At 39.9% G+C, this 24,070-nt stretch overlaps 1 protein-coding gene across 1 annotated transcript in view; it reads right to left on the reverse strand.

Annotated features, from left to right (window-relative positions):
* Positions 1-601: 601 nt before the first annotated feature.
* Positions 602-24,070, reverse strand: part of SHC4 (SHC adaptor protein 4) — a 127,507-nt gene continuing 104,038 nt past the window's right edge. Inside the window, exons 9-12 of the mRNA XM_068965866.1 lie at positions 22,734-22,794; positions 16,036-16,215; positions 1,929-2,182; positions 602-757 (exon numbers count right to left, since the gene is read on the reverse strand). Coding sequence (XP_068821967.1) covers positions 602-757; positions 1,929-2,182; positions 16,036-16,215; positions 22,734-22,794 — 651 coding nt within the window. The remainder of the gene's footprint in view (positions 758-1,928; positions 2,183-16,035; positions 16,216-22,733; positions 22,795-24,070) is intronic.

Consider the following 24,070-nt stretch of genomic DNA (forward strand, 5'->3'; position numbering starts at 1 on the left):
GTGCTTTCAGTGGCCTTTCATTTGATTCCACTGGCATAGACACAGTCCAAATTCAATGTCAAATTTATTTTAACATTGCAGTGAAAATGCTGCTAAATAGAAAATAAAGTCAGTAACTATTAAGCAAATTGCTTCGGATTTTTATAACAAGGAAAAACTCTTTTGGCAAATGGTTCTATAGTTATAGAATATGAAGACATTTGGAACTTATTTCCCCAATATGAAAATGTCCCCAAATTACTAAGTTGAAAGGCACATACCACTGCCCCAGCAGTTCATTCAAGTTGTCTTTAGCATGTAAAATTTAATTGTGCTTTTAGCTTGTTATCAACACAATATGGCCTTACAAAGTGACATCCGTGCATATGTATAATTTCTTTTCAAATGGACACATCCTCTTCCCCTTCTCTGATTTTCACTCTCTGAAGATCAATTTTTGTTAGTTCTTGGTTTTATAAAGGACCTAGTCCATGATGGTCTCAGAAAGATACACTTTACAGTTTGTGCTCTAATGTACCTAGAAACCAAATTGGAGTTATCTTTGTGTCCTAATACAAAGTGAACTTTCCTGAAGCATCAGTGTGATGGTACTCCCAAATGGTCATTTGTTGGAATGCAAAAGTCCTGGATTATTATCTTTTCTCACTGGTTGTTTAAGGCTTACTTCACTTCCAGAAGAGATGATTGGCAAACTATTATCCATGTGATATCGGATAAGGTGGCCAACATTATCAAATACATGATCCTTGGTCCGCACCTTGAAAAGGAAATACAAATGTATTAGGCAAAATCATAACAGTTCTTCTGAAAGGGATAAACAACCACAGGGTAAAAGCAGACATATCCTTGAATGAGATAACTGGCTGAACAAAGAAAAGTAAAGGTACTTTTCAATTCTGTATCCTTTAGTAAACTATTTTCTCATTCCCAATTATCTTTTTAAAGAAACTGTCATTCCCAGTTAGGAAAATGGAAAACACTTGTCACCTAATCCAAATTTGCAACCAACTTCTTTGCCATGTTACTTTCTGATACAGTCCCTATTTGTATAAATATTTGTGTCATAAAAGTATGACCACCTCTGCTGTCTTTGGGTTAGCATGGCATATCTTTATTTATCCTTTCACTTTCAGCCTATATGTGTCCTTAAATCTAAATTGAGTCTCCTATAAATAGCATACATATAGTTGGATCTTATCTATTCAGCTATCCATCCAGCTATTCTGCATCTTTTGTTTGGGAAATTTAATCCATTTATGTTTAAAGTAATTGTTTATAGAGAAGGACTTACTATTTTGTTCATTTTTCTTGTCCTGGCTCATTTCTGTCTACAGGCACCCTCTGCTCTAGCCATACCTCTTTTGGTTTAATATTATTCTACTGCGCTGTTTGCTCCTGTGATCCTTCCCTATGCTCCAAATGTCCACCTTTAAAATGTCTTGGCCTCTTTCAAGGTTCATCGTACATGTCAGACGCTGCAAAAAAGCCTTCTCAGTCAGCCTCAACCAAAGCACCCCCTCTATCCTGAGAAATACCATAATGCTTTGGCTGAACTACTCTTATGCTATTCATTCTTAATTATTTAAGCATCTGTTTTATGAAATTGCAAGCACCCCGAAAGTAAAGTCTCTGTGTGATACTCAGCAAGTTAACTGTGAATCCCTGAATTTCTATGCAGTAGGTATCCGTTTAATTCACTGAATTGTATTAAGAAGGGCAGAGAGAGGCTGCCCTTTAAGTGATCTGCTAGGGTGACTCCCACTCAAGCTCCTCCACTAGCCTCTATTTACCAATTCCTGCTCCAGCTGGAGCGTTCAAGACAAAGTAAACCCTTAACCTCAAACACTCTTCAGTATCAGGTTTTAGACCTATCATTCAGGGCAACCTGAGTCACAAGACTGTGAAACTGTAGTGCGGATCAATGATACCTTGCCTTCAGGATCCACCAGGAGAAGATGTTTTGCCTGGCCTCCCTGTAGCCCACTCAGCACATACTGGCCAGGAGATGTTGCACTCTCTCGAACTAAAAAGTCCCCATCCTTCACCAAAAGGCTCTCTGCCGCTTTCCTGCTCAGCTTGCCATGGTAGCAGTCTTCATTCCGCAGCTGCTGCTTAATGTGTGGCAAAGAATGTGAGCTGGCAGGCTGGGCCGTGGCACCTGGCTGAACAGTTTCTGGTGCCGCTGAAATCAAAAAACAGAGATACCACCAAGTTACCTCCTCATCCATCCTTTCATTCATTCATTCAGAAAATATAACTTGAGGCCCTACTGTGTGCCAGGTACTTTTTAAATAGTGTTATTTCTAGAACAATTGGGGTTTTTGTTTCCAGAACTTCCAATGGGCTCTAATTTAATGGTAGATCCAAACATTGCCTTTGGCTTCTGTTACAGGGAGAGGCTTGCCCAGGTGCAGGAGTTTTCCTTTCAAATGAGAAATGGGACTGACTCATGAGAACTGCTTTCATAAGTGCAGAGAGAGGCTCTTTATGTTCCAAGGGCTGTAGGTTAAGGAGAAAGAGGTTTATGCTGTACCTGGATTATAGATAACTTCTAAAACATTACCAGATGCTTTGAAAATGCCTACAGTAACTTGGGCTATGCCCACTTTTAGCATCTAGCTTTTTCCTTTAATCCAAATTACCAATGTCTTTTTGAGATGCTTCTCTCCATAAACTTTAAAGCTATGCTAAAGCTCACAGCATTCCTATTAAATGACCACTCTGCTGTTTTTGTAATTCACCTGCCTGGACGAAGCAGAATTGATCAAGTAGAAGAAGGTAAAACATCAGGGAGGTATGGTCTGAGGCAAGGCCCCATGGCTCTACAGAATAAATGCTATCCAAAGTTGAGAGCCAGGGGGATTATGAAGGTACATTCAGGTAGCCCGTTTACAATATTACTGGTATTCACAGTAATAACAACTATTATGTAGTTCCCATTTATTAAGTATGATAGATACTGCTCAATGCTTTACATATATTATCCTCAAAATCAGACAGGAAGGAAATGGATCTTTAAAAAGATTAAATGACTTACTCAAAGTCACACTGCTAGTATGTTGTAGTTCTGGGATTTGAAATGAGATCTATCATCAGAGCCCAGGTTCTTAATCACCACACTCTAAGACCCTTGGTTTAGGTGAGAAAATCTTTTCATTTTCAAAACTGGTCCAACCACTCTACAAAGGTCTCTAAGTAGATAGCAAGGCCATCGGGATGACATACATCTCCAGAAGCAATAACACAAAATTCTTAGGTCTGAATCCAGATAAAAATTGTCTGTTTATTTTGTTGGCCACGCTGCACAGCATGTAAGATCTTAGTTCCCTGACCTTAATCAAACCCAGGCCCCCTGCAGTGGAAGGGCAGAGTCCTAACCACTGGACTTGCAGGGGATTCCCAAAAGTTGTATGTTTAATATAGTAAATTTACTAGGAAAATAACCACAGAAATCAGATTTTGTCTTTTTAAGTGCAAAGGATCTTTCGCATAGAAGCCAGATTTCTCTTTATAAATGCAAAGGAATGTTTATATACCCTTACGCAAGGGTCTCACAAATGAGAAATCTTCTTGACTTTAAGTTTTACAAGTTACACAAGACAAGTGCCCTGTGGACATAATCCAGTCTCCTGTTAATACATTATAGGTTTTTCCCTATTGAAGAACATCTCTCTGTAGATCACATTTTCAACACAGTATTCACAAATACATCTTTTTGAAAATGTCTTTAGTCTGTATCTAATGGCTAAAGATATTCTTCTCTACAAACAATCAGGCTCTATCTATTGTTAGCAGAAAAAAAGGCTGAAGGAATGTGTCCAGATTTGATGAATAATATTTGTAGTTGGCCTTAGCATTGCCTGCTTTCAGGCATAATAGAGAACTTCTGATGAGTAGCTGGGTGTTTGTTTGTATAAGCAAGCGATCCAGTGTTATGTGAGTGTGAGGGAGATGCATACACAGTGTGTTTAGGCACACACATCTTAGTGCATGATGGCGTTGGTTTATTCTGAGATTGTGGAGTGCTCTCGGACAAGGACAAAACAAAAGAAAAACAGACATTATATCATCTTGAAAAGAGGCAATAGATCATGGGTCAGCCTGAGGATACGGACATTATTTTCCTAACATAGTTTCCCAAATTATTACAATTTCAATCATCCAAACGTTTGCTTAAAATATAAGTTTTCTAAAAGTTATAAAAGAAAAAGGATAAAAGTGATACCACTCAAATATAAAGGACCATAAGAGACTACTCTAAACAATTATGTGCCAACAAATTGGATAACTTAGAAAAAATGGATAGATTCCTAAAAACATACAACCCATCAAGCCTGAATCATGAAGAAATAAAAAATTTGAACAGAGGAATTACTAGCAAGAAAATTGAACAGCTAATCAAAACCATCCAACAAAAAGAGTCCACAACCAGATGGCTTCACTAGCGAATTCTACCAAACATTTAAAGAGTAATTAATGTCAATTCTCCTCAATCCCATCCAAAAAATAGGAAGGGACATTTCCAAACTCATTTTACAAGGCCAGCATTAGTCTTAATACTAAAACCAAACAAGGATACCACAAGAATAGAAGATTACAGGCCAATATCACTGATGAATATAGATGTAAGAATCCTAAAGAAATACTAACACACAAAAATCAACAATAAATTTAAAAAATCAAGTGGGATTTATTTCAGGTATAAAGAGAGTTCAACATCCACAAATCAATGTGACACACCACATTAATGAAAGATAAAAACCATGCGATCACCTCAATAGAGGCACAAAAGGCATTTGACAAAATTCAATATCCATTCTGATAAAAAAAACTCTCAACAAAGTCAGTATAGAGGCAACGTACATCAACATAGTAAAGGCCATATAAGTCCATAGCTAACATCATACTTAATGGTAAAAAGCTCAAAGCTTTTCCTGTAAGATCAGGAACAAGGATGCCCATTCTCACTACTTTTATTCAACATATTATTGGACATCCTAACCAGAGCAATCAGGCAACAAAAAAAATGCATCCAAATCAGAAAGGAAGACGTAAAACTGTCTTATTTGCAGGTGACAGTCTATACAGAAAACAATAAAAACTCCACCAGAAATAAAACTACTAGCATAAACAAATTCAGTAAAATTACAGAATACAAATTAATACACAAAAATTCGTTTCATTTCTATACACTAAAAGGAACCAGAGATCAAATTGCCAATATCCGCTGGATCATGGAAAAAGCAAGAGAGTTCCAGAAAAACATCTATTTCTGCTTTATTGACTATGCCAAAGCCTTTGACTGTGTGGATCACAATAAACTGTGGAAAATTCTGAAAAAGATGGCAATACCAGACCACCTGACCTGCCTCTTGAGAAACCTGTATGCAGGTCAGGAAGCAACAGTTAGAACTGGGCGTGGAACAACAGACTGGTTCCAAATAGGAAAAGGAGTATGTCAAGGCTGTATATTGTTACCGTGCTTATTTAACTGATATGCAGAGTACATCATGAGAAACGCTGGACTGGAAGAGCACAGGCTGGACTCAAGATTGCCAGGAGAAATATCAATAACTTCAGATATGCAGATGACACCACCCTTATGGCAGAAAGTGAAGAACTAAGGAGCCTCCTGATGAAAGTGAAAGAGGAGAGTGAAAAAGTTGGCTTCAAGCTCAACATTCAGAAAACTAAGATCATGGCATCCGGTCCCATCACTTCATGGCAAATAGATGGGGAAACAGTGGAAACAGTGGCTGACTTTATTTTGGGGAGCTCCAAAATCACTGCAGTTGGTGATTGCAGCCATAAAACTAAAAAGACACTTACTCCTTGGAAGGAAAGTTATGACCAACCTAGACAGCATGTTAAAAAGCAGAGACTTTACTTTGTCAACAAAGGTCCATCTAGTCAAGGCTATGGTTTTTCCAGTAGTCATGTATAGACGTGAGAGTTGGACTATAAAGAAAGCTGATTGCAGAAGAATTGATGCTTTTGAATTGTGGTGTTGGGAGAAAACCCTTGAGAGTCCCTTGGACTGCAAGGAGATCCAACCAGTCCATCCTAAAGACCAGTACTGTGTATTCATTGGAAGGACTGATGTTGAAGTTGAAACTCCAATACTCTGACCACCTGATGCAAAGAGCTGACTCATTTGAAAGGACCCTGATGCTGGGAAAGATTGAAGGCAGAAGGAAAAGAGGATGACAGAAGATGAGATGGTTGAATGGCATCACCGACTCAATGGACATGAGTTTGGGTAAATTTCGGGAGTTGGTGATGGACAGGGAGGCCTGGCATGCTGCGGTTCATGGGGTGACAAATAGTCGAACAGGACTGAGCAACTGACCTGAACTATATAATAGCTATATTATATATACTAATAGCTATATAATAAGCTATTAAATAGAGAAATTAGGAAAACAATCCCATTTACAATAACATCGTAAAAAAAAAGATACTTAAGAATAAATTTAACCAAGGAAGTGAAAGATCTGTACACTGAAAACTATGACATTGATTGAAAAAAAACTGAAGACACCAACAAATGGAAAGAAATTCTGGGCTCATTAATTAGAAGAATATTTTTTAAATGTGTATACTACCCAAAGCAACCTACGAATTCAACAGAATCCTTTATCAAAATTTCAATGGGATTTTTTTCACACAATCCCCCAAATTTGTACGGAACCACAAAAGATCTCAAATAACCAAAGCAATCTTGTGAAAGATGGGTAAAGCTGAAGGCATCATGTGTTCTGATTTCAAACTATATTACAAAGCTGGAAGATCCCCTGGAGAAGGGAATGGCAACCCACTCCAGTATTCATGCCTGGAGAATCCCATGGACAGAAGAGCCTGACAGTCCACTTGGTCACAGAGAGTCAAACACAACTGAGCAACACTAACAACACAGTAGTCAAAATAGTATGGTATTGGCATAAAAACAGACACATAGATCAACGGGACAAAACAGAGAGACAATAAATAAATCTATACATACAGGGTCAATTAATTTCCAACGAAAGAGCCAAAAACACACAACAGGGACAGGATAGTTTCTTTAATAAATGGCGCGGGAAAACTGGACAACCACATGCAAGAGAATCAAACTGGATGCCTACCTTGTACCACTCACAATAATCAACTCAAAATGGATTAAAGAATTTTGCACCTAGTTTTATGTCCCTGGATATGTTCCAGTGTCTCCTAGTTCATACGCTATGATAACTTGAATAGAATTTGTATCCTACTGTTGTGTGAAAATTATATAAATCTTAATTACGTTGAATTGGTTCATGGTGCTTTTCAGGCCTACCATATCCTTCTACTTTTCTGTATATTCATTCTGTTAATTTTTGAGAGTTTGATATTGAAACTCCAATTAAAAATCTTAATTTATGTACTTTAAAAATTGTAATATATAGTGGAACCATATGGAACTTTGTTCTATATTTTCCAAATCTCCTGTAAATGTGTCATCATACTTTCGTAATTTAAAAAGTAAAAAAGAAAGAGAAAAAAATGGATTAAATACGTGAACATAAAACCTGAGACCATAAAACTCTGAGAAGAAAAGAAGGGGTAAGCTCCTTGACATCAATCTTGGCAATGGTGTTTGGATTTGACACCAAAAACAAGGGCACCAAAAGCAAAAACAAACAAGTGGAACTACTTCAGACCAAAAGTCTGCACAGTAAAGGAAACCATCAAAGAAAAGGCAACCTACAAAATGGAAAAAATATTTGCAAATCATCTATCTGATGAATTAATATCCAAAATATATGAACACATGCAACTCAACATCAAAAAATAAACAATCTGATTTAAAAATGGGTAGAGAAACTGAATAGACATCTTTCCAAAGAAAACACACAAACGGCCAACAGGTACATGTAAAGGTGCTCAACACCGCTAATCGTTAAGAATATGCAAATTAAACCACAATGAAATATCACCTCACACTGGTTAGAATGGCTATCATCAAAAAGACAAGAGGTAAGTGTTGATGAGAAAAGAGAACCCTTGTGCACTGCTGGTGCAAATGAATATAAACTGATGCAGCCATGTGGCAAATAGTATGGAGGTTCTTCAAAAACAATTTTTTTAAAAAAACTGTCATATGATCTAGCAATTCTACTTTTTGGTATATATCTGAAGGAAATGAAATCATTATCTCAAAGAGATATCTATATCCCCATGTGCACTGCAGCATTATTTACAATATCCAAGACATGGAAATAATCCTAAGTATTCCACTGGCAGATGAACAGATGAAGCAAATACACAGTGGGGCATTATTCAGCCATAAAAAAGAAGGAAGTCTTGCCAACTGCAACAAGGGTAGACCTCGAAGGCATTATGCTAAATGAAATACCACAGAGAAAGACAGACACTATGTAATCTGACTTATATGTGAAATCCCAAAAAACAGAACTCACAGAAACAGAAAACAGATTGATGACTGCCAGAAGCAGAGAGTGAAGGATGGGGGAAATGGTAAAAAAGGTGTTATCTTACAGCATGTAAGACAAAGGAAAAACTACATGTCTATAAAGATACATTACAAAGCCACAGTAATTCATACATAGTAATCAATAAAACAGTAAACAGTAAGTGGGCAATATAAAAAGCAGAAGAAAGGCCCAGGAAGAGATTCCCATATATAGGAGGAATCTAGGAAAATGGAGAGTGGCATTAGAAAAGGGAAGATTGCTTAGTTAACATAGTTTGGAAAATTAGATCACCTACATAAAAGTAAGCTAGATCCCTATGTCTCATAGAAAATATAAAGTTTAGGTGAAATAAATAATTAATTTGGAAATAAAACTACAAAGGCCGTAGAAGAAAACATAGTACAAGCTAGATAAAGAGGAGAAAAATTTTAAAGAATAGAAGGAAGATATAATAAAGATAAAAATGGAAGTCAATGAAACAGAAAGCAAAAAATTAAATACAACCTGATTCCTTTGGAAAGAGCAATTAAATTAATAAATCTCAAAACTGATCAAGAAAAAAGAACACAAAAATTACAAATAACAGGAAAGAGAGAAGGCATGCTTCAGGCAATAAAAGGACAGTGAAGGAGTATTTTAAGAAATTTCATGTGGAATTGACTCTAAATCGACAGAGTGAAATCGTACTAAGTTTTTAAGGAAGTTACATTGCAAAAGAAATCATAGTCCCTTTTAGTATATGGCTTTTTGCCCTCTAAAGCAAACTCCCATCTCTCAAGTCCACATCCACAGGAAATAAGCAGCACAAGTGGTGAAACCCCAAGAAAGGCACTTTATCCCATATCCTTATCCCACATCTACTTCAGATGGACATGCGAAGGATGCTAGCAGCAACAGCCCAGATGACAGTGGACACGGAGATTCCTTCTGCAATGCTGAGCCAGTCCACGCGAACCTACTTCTCTCTCCACTTCTAGCTCAGGGAGTCTTCACAGTCACTGCCTGGCAGGATTTGGTAATCACTACGGACCAGCCACTTACCGCCTGAGCTCCCAGGACTCTGTCTGCAATGCAGGAGACCCGGGCTCGATCCCTGGGCTGGGAAGATCCCCTGGAAAAGGGCTTGGCAACCTACTCTAGTATTCTTGCCTGGAGAATCCCATGGACAGAGCAACCTGGTGGGCTACAGGTCCAGAGGGTCACAAAGAGCTGGACATGACCGAAGCGACCTTTTCTTTTTAATGGACCAGTGACTGCTGTGTGTTTTATTTGCTTCCCTTCTGGGAATGTGGATTTTTACTGTGGCTATTCTTATTTCTCTTATTCCTTAATTTTGGATGTGGAAGGGGGCAGACAACTTGGCAAATAGGATCCCCATCCAGTCTTGACTGAGAGGACTTCACCATCACCCACATGTTACAGACTTTAGGCAGGATATTGTAATTATTTGCTGTATTTGCAAGGTCAAATGTTCTATGTGAAAATAAGAGAGTGGCAGAAAGGTGCGCTGTGGCAGGGACAGTTAATTGTGTATCAATATTTATTCTCCCTTTCATTAAATTATGGAATTCCTTATTTTTTAGCTGAGCACATGCCCACCCAGCTAGAGTAACAAGAAGCTAGGTATGGGCCCATGTCTAAGTTCTGCCAATGGCAGGTTAAGAACAAATGATGTCTGCCACTCTGGGTCATGTCCTTCTTTACTTCCCACTGGTTGAATACAGATGTGATGGTGAGAGTCTGAGCTCTTAGACTAAAGATAGAGGAACTTAGACCAAAGCAAAGTTCTTAGACCAGAGATGGAAGCCAGTGTCCAGATTGGCAAAGCTGTTCTACAAGTCCACTACCTATCTTTGGGGCCAGTGGGTAAAATAAATAAACTTCGGTCCTTTTTATACTATAGGATTTAAGGGTGGTTTTTTCTTATGGCAGCCAAGACTGAAAATAATAAAAAATAAACAGTTTCAGTACGAATGATTTCCTTCTGCCTTGTTTGATCAGAATAAAGATTATGTCAGAGCTTTTCCAATAGCAGTATGACAGGATGCACTGAGGAGCCCTGAAGGCATTTTTAAGATAAAATAGGTTCTTGTCTCTGGATTTGTTTTTGGTTTGTTTTAGTGAACTAATTAGTAACTAATCTGGGCAAGGAAGGCTAAGTATGCCTAAAGAAGCTAAAGAGAATTCTTGAGGAAGGAAGGAAAGAAACAGTGGGAAACATTATAGAGGAAATGTTAAAAGGTGTATTTAAGACATTCTGCACAAAATTATGTATAAAGTTATCCTACTCCATCGTACTGTGGTGGTGGTTTAGTCGCTAATTCATGTCCAGCTCTTGTGACCCCATGAACTGTAGCCTGCCAGGCTCCTCTGTCCATGGGATTTTCCAGGCAATAATACTGGTGTGGATTGCCATTTACTTCTCCAGGGGCTCTTCCCAATCCAGGGACTGAACTCAGGTTTCCTGTACTGTAGGCAGATTCTTTATCAACTGAGCTACCAAGAAAGACCCACTCCGTCTTACTAGATTTTCTTAAATAAACATTATTTACACATTTGGAGTTAAATTTTTTTTTTTGGAGGGAGTGATGATATGCTGAAATTAACCTCAAGAAGGTAGCAAGAAGGCCTGGAGGGCTATGGTATATTAAATTCTCAATGGAAATAAAGAGTGAGAGAGGACCAGAGACCTAAATTATTAAACATGTTGCCACAAAGGTAGGGAGAGGGAAAAAGGATGAAAAAGAGAAAGGGACTGGAATCAATGAAAACACATTCTGACATTACAATTTTGGACGGAACAAACCTTATTTACTTTCAACTAATGATAGGAATGTTGTTATGGATTAATTTTGCCTTTCAAATTACTGAACTGCCTATGAAAAAGGCCAAGTTTCTTTGCTTGAGCTGTAAACGACGGAATATCCCAGATCACCTAATTTGGACCACTCACTAAATGTATTTTCTGATAAAACACTGAGTGTATGCTCGTATAAAGTTACTTTCAAAACCTTAGGTCCAGAAACTTTTTTCAAAACACTGTCCCTCTAATAAGACTTCCCTGGTGGTGCAGTGGGTTAAGCCTCTGCCCTTCCAATGCAGGGGGCATGGGTTTGATCCCTGGTCGGGGAAGTTCCACATGCCATGCGTTGTGGACAAAAATAAGAACACTGTCCCTCTAATATGTGTTACGTTATCCACACAGGCTACTCAACATTAAACAGTTAAACTCACTGCAGAAAGCTGAACTCATTGCATATCCCCATGACTCATGGCACAAGATGCCCTCTGTGGTGGACATGGAAATGCACTACCCAGATCCCCCTTCAAGGAAGGACCAAGTACCCCAAGTACCCCAAGTACCCCAGATCCCTTCAGGGTCTCCCTCAGCTGCAGAGAGCTGTTTTCCCAATGGCCTGCCCTCCCTCATGGACCCACAGCTAAAGACTGAGGTAAGTGGGGCTAAAAGGCCCTGCCCTTGGGCCCAGCCTGAAACAACACTCATGGGCCTCTGTCCTCTCTACAGTTGGCTGAGGTTTTGTCAGGCCTGCCTGGGTGCGCCACCTCTCCCTCTGCCCAAGCCTGCTTTCTTCCCCTCCGTTCCTGTACTGATCACAATAAAGATCCTACATGTCCAGCTCCACCTCAGAGTCTGCTTCCAGAGAACCCAAATGGGTTCTTTCACTGCCAAGAGTGATCTTGGAAAACTTTCAAGAAGATAGCTCACTTGCCACCTGGATGGTAATGAAAACCTTTGTCTCATTCTAGAGAGTTAAGGTGGTCTAGTGAAGCCCAGCCTCAGCAAAATTTCCTTGCAAATTCCATTCTGTTTTTGCAGCCACATTATGTGAAAAGTTACCCTTGGCAGTCTAGAGCTACTTCCTGGGCTAGTGAAAGAACTTTCTCAGTGACTGGTTCTTCATCTTTGGAGTGAGCCAAATTTGACACCAAGTTAATCTCTGAGTCCAATAAGCTTCAGTTTTATGAAAAGCATTTTTTTTGTATTTTTCAGCTGATTATAGGCTTTTGACTTGTTTTGCTTTTATTTATTTATGCTCCTCTTTATAGACTTATCCCTGGAAGCAATCTGGCAGGAAAATGATGTTTGTCTTACTGTATTTAACTCATAGTACACAGTTGAAGAAAGATGTCATCTTATTTTAGCGCTATACAGATGACTTACTAAAGGTTTTTGCAATGAATAAAATTAACATCATCACTAAACAGAACTGAAATAGAGGCCATTGTTTCTCATGCAAACAAACATGATCTCTTGGCTTTGACAATCCTTCCCTCAGGAAAAGCACACAGCAGAAAACAAAAATTGGGAGTTGATTCAAAGTGTTTGAAAAGACGATTCAAAATCAAAGTTCTCAAACACTGAAATCCATAACATCTTTACAAAGTTCGAACCTATATTATTAACCCAAAGTCACTGGAAACGGCATCCTCCACGGTGGGCTCCATGGGCTCATCCTCACAATTTCCTTTTGAAATTTCCCCTTTACCAGAAATTTCAACATTTTTTTCAAAACCTTCTTGTGAGATTTTGATGGCTGAAACTGTAAAGGTCGGCACCTTATGGTATACTGAGGACAACATGTTTGATTCATGACAGGTTTGTACACATATTTCCCACTTCTTCGCCATCCTCGGTCTATGAGATCCTGATAATGCTGCACAGTCATTGAATGTGCCCACATGCCTCCAAAGGTGAGCTGCAAAGGAATCTTGTGACATTACCAGATGGTCAACATCGAAATCAAATTGATTATATTCTATGCAGCCAAAGATGGAGAAGCTCTATACAGTCAACAAAAACAAGACCAGGAGCTGACTGTGGCTCAGATCATGAACTCCTTATTACCAAATTCAGACTCAAACTGAAGAAAGTAGGGAAAATCGCTAGACCATTCAGGTATGACCTAAATCAAATCCCTTATGATTATACAGTGGTAGTGAGAAATAGATTTAAGGGCCTAGATCTGATAGATGATAGAGTGCCTGAGGAACTATGGAATGAAGTTCGTGACATTGTACAGGACACAGGGATCAAGACCATCCCCATGGAAAAGAAATGCAAAAAAGCAAAATGGCTGTCTGGGGAGGCCTTACAAATAGCTGTGTAAGAGAAGAGAGGTGAAAAGCAAAGGAGAAAAGGAAAGATATAGGCATCTAAATGCAGAGTTCCAAAGAATAGCAAGAAGAGATAAGAAAGCCTTCTTCAGCAATCAACGCAAAGAAATAGAGGAAAACAACAGATTGGGAAAGACTAGAGATCTCTTCAAGAAAATTAGAGATACCAAGGGAACATTTCATGCAAAGATGGGCTCAATAATGGACAGAAATGGTAGCGACCTAACAGAAGCAGAAGATATTAAGAAGAGGTGGCAAGAATATACAGAAGAACTGTACAAAAAAGATCTTCACGACTCAGATAATCATGATGGTGTGATCACTGATCTAGAACCAGACATCTTGGAATGTGAAGTGAAGTGGGCCTTAGAGAGCATCACTACGAACAAAGCTAGTGGAGGTGGTGGAATTCCAATTGAGCTGTTTCAAATTCTGAAAGATGATGCTGTGAAAGTGTTGCACTCAATATGCCAGCAAATTTGGAAAACTCAGCAGTGGCCACAGGACTGGAAAAGGTCAGTTTTCATTCCAATCCCAAAGAAAGGCAATGCCAAAGAATGCTCAAACTACCACACAATTGCACTCATCTCACATGCTAGTAAAGTAATGCTCAAAATTCTCCAAGCCAGGCTTCAGCAATACATGAACTGTGAACTTCCAGTGTTAAAGCTGGTTTTAGAAAAGACAGAAGAACCACAGATCAAATTGCCAACATCTGCTGGATCATGGAAAAAGCAAGAGAGTTCCAGAAAAACATCTATTTCTGCTTCATTGACTGTGCCAAAGCCTTTGACTGTGTGGATCACAATAAACTGGAAAATTCTGAAAGAGATGGGAATACCAGACCACCTGACCTGCCTCCTGAGAAATCTGTATGCAGGTCAGGAAGCAACAGTTAGAACTGGAGATGGAACAACAGACTGGTTCCAAATAGGAAAAGGAGTATGTCAAGGCTGTATATTGTCACCCTGTTTATTTAACTTATATGCAGAGTACATCATGAGAAACGCTGGATTGGAAGAAACACAAGCTGGAATCAAGATTGCTGGGAGAAATATCAATAACCTCAGATATGCAGATGACACCACCCTTATGGCAGAAAGTGAGGAGAAGCTAAAAAGCCTCTTGATGAAAGTGAAAGAGAAGAGCGAAAAAGTTGACCTAAAGCTCAACATTCAGAAAACGAAGATCATGGCATCCGGTCCCATCACTCCATGGGAAATAGATGGGGAAACAGTGGAAACAGTGTCAGACTTTATTTTGGGGGGCTCCAGAATCACTGCAGATGGTGACTGCAGCCATGAAATTAAAAGACGCTTACTCCTTGGAAGAAAAGTTATGACCAACCTAGATAGTATATTCAAAAGCAGAGACATTACTTTGCCAACTAAGGTCCGTCTAGTCAAGGCTATGGTTTTTCCAGTAGTCATGTATGGATGTAAAAGTTGGACTGTGAAGAAGGCTGAGTGCCGAAGAATTGAGGCTTTTGAAGTGTGGTGTTGAGAAGACTCTTGAGAGTCCCTTGGACTGCAAGGAGATCCAACCAGTCCATTCTGAAGGGGATCAACCCTGGGATTTCTTTGGAAGGAATGATGCTAAAGCTGAAACTCCAGTACTTTGGCCACCTCATGAGAAGAGTTGACTCACTGGAAAAAACTCTGATGCTGGGAGGGATTGGGGGCAGGAGGAGAAGGCGATGACAGAGGATGAGATGACTGGATGGCATCACGGACTCGATGGACATGAGTCTGAGTGAACTCTGGGAGATGGTGATGAACAGGGAGGCCGGGTGTGCTGCGATTCATGGGGTTGCAAAGAGTCAGACACGACTGAGCGACTGAACTGAACTGAATTGAACCTATATTAACTGTGATGAAGGAGGGATTGAGATAACAAAGAATTCTTTTAACTCCCTGAAAAATGAGGCTAAGGAAATAGCATTTGAAAAATGAGAGACAGTGAACTAAATAGTGGCACCCAAAAGATATGCTCAAGTCCTGACTCCTGCTACCTGCAAATGTGACCTAATTAGCAAAACGGGTCCTTGCAGATGTAATGAATTTAAGCATCACCAGATGAGGTCTTCCTGGATTTCTGGCCCACCTATAATGGAAAGGCACTGTTCTGTAAAAGAAAAGAAAGGGAGCCTTGAGACATGGGGGTAAGGCCAATGAAGAGTGAAGCAGAGATTAGAGTGGCATGTCTCAAGACAAGGAACCCCAAGAATTGCTGGCAGCCACCAGAAGCTAGGAGACGGGCATCAAACCAATTGTCCTCCAGAACCACAGGACGAGCCAAGCCAACCCGGCTGCCACCTTGATTTAGGACTTCTGGCCTCCATCACTGTGACAGAACACATCGCTCTGATTCTAAGACACCCAGTTTAATGGTAATTTGTTACAGCAGCACAGGAAACTAATAGAAGCAAAGAGCAGCCACTTACTCTCCTGGTGGCATGGGCTCCCCAGTGGGTGAGGTGAGCTTTGATTTCCAGCAGGGCCAAGTGTGCTTCGAAGAGCCTGCGTATTGATGTAGCAGGGGTCATCGAAAAGATCCCCTCGACAAGAGTGCTTCATCAGTGACGCCTCTCGCTGGGACAGCACCCCTCTCTTGTGTGCATTACCTGTAGTGAGTAAAGATCACTGTATGGTGTTTTTGCTTTGTGAACAATAAATAAAATCATGGCTGAGTCCAGCACTAACAGGAAGGGAAAAGCCACACCCATGCCATGCAAGGAATGAATATTAACCTGGAGATCTGACCTGTAAAAATAAAATAACAACCAGTCTTTGAGGGAAAGCATCCTTTCTTGGCCTCCCTGCCCCTCCCCGCCTGTCCCTCAGCTGACCCTTTGCTTCAACAGCAGACAAACCAGGAAAATGTGAAGGAGAAACAGCCAGGGGGATAGGGGTCGGGGGGATGGGAAGCTGACTGTCCAGCTAACAGCACAAACCCACAAATGACACTGCTCAGAGTTGTAGCCCTGGAACCCAGAAAACTGCACATACCATATGGAACTTGAATATCTACTATTTATTTAAACAGCTTTTCAAAAGACTCATTACTTAATTTTAAATTATTAACCATGAGAAGTCTTTCTTCCCTCTTTGCCAAAGTGTGTTTCACCAAGCTCAGCCCTGCACCAGCTGCTGCTGTTCATTCTGTCATCTAATGGAAAGAACTCGCCCCTCAGGTTAGCTCCTCCTTTCCCTTACTCTGCTTTCTCCCCTCCGTCCTATTTAATACTTGTGGCCAAAATGATCTTTTTACATCTGAAAATCTGATCCTATTTCTCAGAAGTTTAAAAACATATTCACTGCTTCCCACTGCTCTTGGGATACAACTCAGACTCTTCAACAAGCCAGACCCTGCTCCAGGGCGCCCAACTGCCCTAGCACCCTAGGCCTCCTATTTCTGCCCCTGCTCACACTGGCCTTCCTGCAAAATAATCCCCACCATAAGGCCATTTTCTATGACATGCCCTTCCCTCTCCTTCTCCATCACCCTCATCCTTAGGTAAGCTCAGTTTAAACATGTCTTTCTCAAGAGTGCATTCTCTGACCTCCTCAGACTAGACTATGTCTCTCTGCTTTCCTCTGAAGCCCGTATCACAGGAGTAATTAACTCTGTTCTGTTATTATATTTCTTAAAATCTGTACTGCCTCTAGACTGCATGTTCCATGAAGACAGAGATCCTGTCTGTCTTCTTCACAGCTGCAGCCCTTGCCTCTAGCACACACCCGGCATACACTATGACATCAACAAATAGTTACTGAATGAATGGATAATTGAACCATATTTCACTACCTGATGGCATGAAGTAATTTGTACCACTCTACTGGTCCTGTCCTGCGAATGCCAGGATAGAATGTTCTTGCTTTTCTGTTTAAACAAGTACATTTACAGCTCTGGTCATATGTATACAACATTCCCGTGAGGCTGCACCTGGAGTAGTCACATTAAGACTCCATTGTCAAATAAAATAAAATAAAAGACTCCATTGTCTCACTTAAACAACATCAGTCCTTCCAGCCAATTAAACCCCTTCAGGGGACCAACCTCACACTGGATTTTGCATCTTAGTGAATAGTGCTACGATTCTTATACACAGGTATGGAAACCTAAGAACACAACAAATAAGAGAAGCCCAGTCAAGACTAAAGCCCTACTACCTGATCCTCCTTTGTTCCTGTCTGTCCAGTCCTTACCCATCACCCTGTCCCATGTCTTATCCACACATGGGATATTCTGAGGGAGGAGTGGGATTTAACAGAGGAAGGGGCAATAGGGCACCTGGTTTCTCTGTTGCCTTTGGCAACATATGACTGTTTCTATTTGCTTAATTAAGTGGATTTATGAATTAGGTGATCCTGTTTCAACTAAAGTTACTTTCACAAATAGCTAAAATACTTCCACAAGTACACTTTCACAAATACTCTCACAAGTAGCTAAAAGATTACTGCAAGGAAATCAAGGATTGAAGATCATTCTTTTACTGAATAAAAGCACCTCCTTAGCTACATTATAAGTTTATGAACAAGAATAATCTAATTAGATCAGAATTTTGGCTTCCTAACAGTTAAAATTATCAAGACTAAAATGTGGGTTTATGTCTATTTCATCTGTAATGCTCTAGATGTACCCTGGGTCTTGAGATAATTATCTAAAGATAGTATTCAGCCACTGCAATTAGCAAGATTTTTTTAAAAAATGTCTACTGCTAACTCTAACTGAAATTTTCTGTTGTTGTGTATTTTATAATACATGCATAATATGTATTGAGAACTTATGCATGATTGAATTAATATCTACTTAGGAGTGCCTGCTCAAAGAAATTTACTGAAAGTGGAATGTGATCAAAAGTGAAAAAGGTCTGCTTCTAAATTGACATGGACCTGGGTTCAGATCATCCCAGGGGCCCCTCTTACGATTTGTGCAACCCAGGGCAAGTTTCTTAACCTTTCTAAGCATCAGTTTTCATATCTGTAAAATAAGGATGCTGGATTTAAAATACATATGAAGATTAAACTAAAGAATGTGGGTGAGCACCTCACTGAGCACGCTCCCCACCTTGCAGCAGGCGTTCCTCTCACTGCTCAGCTGTGTGTTTATTCACTGATGCTGGGCCTCTGCACACGATGCTTATATCTGGCTCTAACATCCTCGCCACCCATTTCTTGACCCAACTCCTATTTGTCCTTTATGATTCTGTTCTGAATCCCACTCTTCCAGGAAGCCTTCCACACTCCTCACTCCCCGTCCCCATCCCAAGCTGGGTGAGGTGCTCCTCCATAATAAACTGTAGGTCTCTGTTTATGTCTCTGTCTTCCCCTTAAGACTGCAAATTCCTTGAGTCCCGAGGAGAGACTAGAACCCATTTATCCATGTATCTTCTTCATTATCAATGTCTGGTATGAAGCAGGTCAAAAGAAAAATGTCTATCAGCTGAATGAACAGATGACTGAATGTCTACCCAGTTTCTCTTTCTTAGCAAATGTGACCCTACCACATCCTGAAGACCTCAAGTTAACCTTTAGCATAGGGTGCTGACTCATCTGTCCCTCAGAGAGCACTGGCATGAGCTGAACACATTAAGTTTACCATCTCACAGGCTTACACAGAAGCACCAATGTCTATATAGTCTCTCCTAAAAAACCACCATTCCGTTTTTTCAAATACACCATTATATCTAAGTAAGCAAAGTGGTCTTAAAGAAAAAACTCACCTCATGCCCAAATTTAAAATCTTCCTAGGGTAAAGTGTGTGGCTGATGAGAGCTGAACTACATATGCCAGGTATTATGCATTCTAAAAGTTCTTTGTGCCAAGTATTACTCTGAGAAACTATCCAATCCGCCAAAGAGAAGATTTGTGGCAGAAAATAAATACATACATAGTGTGTATACTGGAGGGACCAAAGTTTTAAAGTGAAAGCCCTTAGGGTTTGTGGGAATTTAACATCTTTTTGATTAAAAATATCAATATTTTCATTTTAACTTGAAGGCTAGGGAAACAGTATGCTATTTTGTTAATTATTTTTTTCCACAAGGGAATTTATTATTAAGGACAGGGATCTTTTATACATCTGGCAATAATATAATTAACCCCTTCAACAACAAGGAGCCTACTGCAGTACTTATTATACACCAGAATTCAAATTTTAAATCAATATTTTAATAAATAAATATATTTGAATTAAAAAGCCAAAATTTATTTAAAATATTTGAATAGGTGTCTCTCAAATGCTTACATATTAATCTCTGGGGAAAGCCATTAAAAACTGTCTATTTGCTATTTTAGCAACTCCTCTTAATTTAGAGACTGGTCATGAATTTCAGATCACTTTTAAACACATGCCCAAGTCATCACAGGCAGGCCCCAAGATAGGAACCCCTGATTTCTGGGTATCTGCGGATGAAAAGACTATCTAGTTAGGAAAGTCCTTACTGCCACAATAGGAGGGACTGATACCTGTCATGGTCCCCGCAGCAGGGGTTGAGTCCCTCGATCCCTCCATGGGCTGAGTGGCTAAGGGCTGGGGAAATGGCATCACAGGACTCTGGTTCCCACTGGGAGTTAGAACCTGCTTTTCTAAGAAAACAATGCGGTAGCTCAGTGCTTTTCAGGTGAAGAGGATATCCAGCTGGAGGGTTTTTTTCAAACTGTAAACACCATCTGTCACCTCCCCAAGATTCTGAAAAGTTCCCAGCTATGAACTGTTACATTAGGGCCACCAAAAAGGAAGACAGTGTACTGAAGCTGGGTCAGTCGCAGACTACTCCACAGAGTACAACTGAAGAACAAATGCTTACAACAGAATTTCCTACTGTTGTAGTGGTCATTACAAAATGTATACACAAGCTTTAGCATCGGAAACCAAAATAGCAGAACATGGTCACTTGTCGAGGAGACAGCCATCATGGCTAAAATTAATTCTATGGAAAAATAGGTTCCAGGCTCCAAATAAGTGTTTAGTACAAAAGTCTGTTCTTGAGTTTCGATCTGGTAATAGATTAGGGCATGTATAAAGCATGAAAGAATAAAGGGTTACATTGTTTGTTGATTTAAAGGAGACATAAAACCAAGATAAACAGAAACAATAAATTAGATTATATGACAAGGATATACTTACAAAAAGAAAAATCTTGAGTAAAGTCAAAATAGCACTGCTCTAGGGGGAACGATACTTCAAAAATGTAAAATAAAAATCAAGGTGAGAGCTTTTGAGGGAAACGAAAGGAAACTTTGCCCCTTTTTTTCTGATGGTAGTTGTTGTGATTCAGCACATTCAACAGCATTCTAGAAAGGCTGAGGATTTTCACGTAGTGAGTTCCCCTAGAAGCCAGGTGGCTGAGGTCAGAAGAGCGTGCCATGACGACTACATAATGGAGAGAAGGGAGATGAGCTGGGAAGAGACATACTGGGGTAGGGGGAAACATTCTGGAGTTCCGTAGGACTCTGTCCCAGATCCAAAACTCACCTCTGGCTCCCCCTGTACTCTCTCCCTGCAGTGATCACGGAAGTGGTCCTGGCACACAGGAATTTCAGTACTCATTTATACCTTCCTTTCCCTCCCGCTCCCTCTCCGGCTCCCTCTCAGGGCCCCCACTCACCTCCTCAGGTCTTGTTTGGTTGTCACTTCCATAAGGAAACCCTCTCTAGTCCTCCAGATTAAGTTAGGTTTCCCTGTTATTTGTTCCTGCAGTATCCTGGGCTTTGAAATGCTCATCATATTTGTAAGCACTGGTTTAGGGTATGCCCTCTGGCACACCCTATACACCCTATCCACTGCAAGCTTCATGAAAGCCAATTGCGTCTCCACCCCCAGCACTAGCTCAGTGCCTGACCCACAGAGGTCCTGATGATCACTGAGTGCATTGTTGGATAAATGAAGAACATAGAATGAGATAAAATAGGACACGGAGCTATTTCAAAGTGACCTTCAGCACAGGTAGAAAATGGATACAACAGTACAAAGCACATGTGGTAGGCTCCTGACTATTAAATCCTAGGTTAGGAATTTCCAGAGTAAAGGAAAAAAGGAAAGAACAAAGGAATTGCAGCTCCCAGAGAACACAGGTTTAAAAATACATTTACACTTGATACTAATTTAATTTGCTTTTGGTCTTATTATTAAGAATGCATTCAGAATTTTACGTAAGCTTAAAGAATGGCATAGTTCAGAAAGAACTATGTTTTAAAAAATTTCAAATACTACCTAAGTTCATAACTCCTATTATTTTGCAGGGTAGAGGAAAGTGATGATCATAGCGGTACCAAGATCCTCATGTATCCCTACTGTATAAGAAATAATAAAATTAATGGATTACATTGAAAAAATTCTATAAGAAATATGCAAATACCCATGGAAGTAAGAGACTACCTTCTAGTTGGCAAGCTGCTGCTAATTTGACTCCCTAAGCGTAGTTATCCAGCTCTATCCCCCAGTGCATTATTTATAATGTCCAGTTATCTTCTACTCTAAAGCTGCAAAACTTTCCTTCCCAAAGAAATACTTTTAACAATTTATAAGAATAAAATGACCAGCAGTAGAATGTTTTAATGAAAATACATTTCCAACGTGATAGTCTATGTATGCCCTACAATCGTGTTGTGCAAGAGTTGTGCCCAACGCCAATTATCATGTGTAGTAATAAGACATTTAAGGCCCTGGCAAGTAAGGGGTGTATGAACTTCTAATTGGGACTCTCACATTTCAGATCTCTTTTTGTTCCCTTTGCCAAGCAGAAATAAAGCTTTTCTTTTAATCCTAATGGATCTGACAAGCATCAATTTTCATGTTAGCTTACTGCCTGATATGCTTTGAAGTGGAACTCCCTTGAGTTATGAGTAGAGAAATCACCTTTCCGGTGAGAGAGCTCTCATGATATTCAGAGCAGTGAAAGGCTCCTTAAAGCAGAACTGTAGTGTGGAAGCGTACACAGGAGCAAGCGAGAACCACAGCTTTCTCACTGACACACATGGCATCCTGCGCTTTTCAGAGTGTGGGAAGGCTTCTCAGAGTGTTTGGTTATATACACCTGACTTTCCCATGAAATATTTAAGAGCAAGGGCCACACACGATCACATAACATAAAAGGAATAAGAAGTGCGGCAGATAGGGAAATGCAATTGTACCTACCTATGGCCCTGCTTTGTTCCAGACAGTTCTCATACATGCTGCTGCACTTGGAGTTTCCAGGCTGTGCAAACAACAAATTGTGAAACATTTACAAACATAATATAAGTTCATAAACTTGCAAAAGACACATAAAGCTCCCAGCAGAGTTTAGTAGAAAACACCACTTTCTGACACAGGAAGTGAGATAAAGTGAGAAAAAGAAACTGATATTTTGAATGGGAAGTATAGCCTCCTTTCCCAGTGAAATGTTTTGGAGCTGCAGAGGTGGATCTGATTAGGGTGTGGGGGGTCATAACCGGAAGGTCTATACCCTGAGGGTTATTGCTTCTGCTTGGGAGGTCACATTCCAGGACTCAATCCAAGCTCAGCCAGAAAGTGTGATTTCCAGGACACTTGTACAAACACTGGCCATTTAGCAAACTTCTATCTAACTGTGAGTTGGCAAATTGGAGCCCTACTCTACTGAGGTGTATGCCAGACTCACTTTTCATCCTCAAAAAATCTCATGCTATCAAAGGCTTCGATTATCCATATACACATCTCTCTTCAGGAACGGTATGGAATCCACTGACACCTTTGAGAAGGGCAATATCTATGCTTTAGAAAGATTAATCCATCAGTACCAGGCAGGAGGGTTTAAGGGAATGAAACCGGAGACAGAGAAGCGGCCTTCAGGGTCACCTGAGCAAATCTGGACCAGAACTTAGAAAGATGCAATAGGAAAGATATAGGCTGAGTAGATTCAAGATATTTTCATGGTAGGATCCTAGGTCTTGAAGACTGAGTTGATATATGGCCTAAAGTGTGAGAAAACAAAAAACTGTAGATTAGTGAAAGAATAGGAATGCCATTAATAAACTTGAGCACATCAGGAGAGGAATCTGGCTTGGAGTCAAGGTACAACGCTGAGTTTAATCAGAGCTGGAAAGGCAGGTATGGCTGAAGACAAAGAAGCTGGTCGAGTGTGTACACAGGTGGCATGTCAGAGGAAAAACCAGGGCCAAGGGCAGAGCATTGGAAAGGGAGTCCATGGCAGTAAAGCAGATGCTTGGTTTCACAGGGGTGGGCATGCAAGAAAACAAGATCAAAAAAAGGTAGGATGTAACTTCCTTTGAAATGCATCAAAAATAAGAAGCATTGATGGATACATAGGATGACAGGGCAAATAGAGTAAAGTTATAATTATAGAATCTAGGTGGTGAGTATTCACGTGTAATTCTTTCAACTTTTTTCTATGTTTGAATATATTCGTAATAAAATTTTAGAAAACTAGAAAAAAAAAGAAAAGCAGCAACTAAAGATGCAGAATGAATGACACGTGGAAATGTTTTAGAAGC

Source organism: Capricornis sumatraensis, chromosome 2 (genome assembly GCF_032405125.1).
Source record: "Capricornis sumatraensis isolate serow.1 chromosome 2, serow.2, whole genome shotgun sequence".
Classification (NCBI taxonomy): domain Eukaryota; kingdom Metazoa; phylum Chordata; class Mammalia; order Artiodactyla; family Bovidae; genus Capricornis; species Capricornis sumatraensis.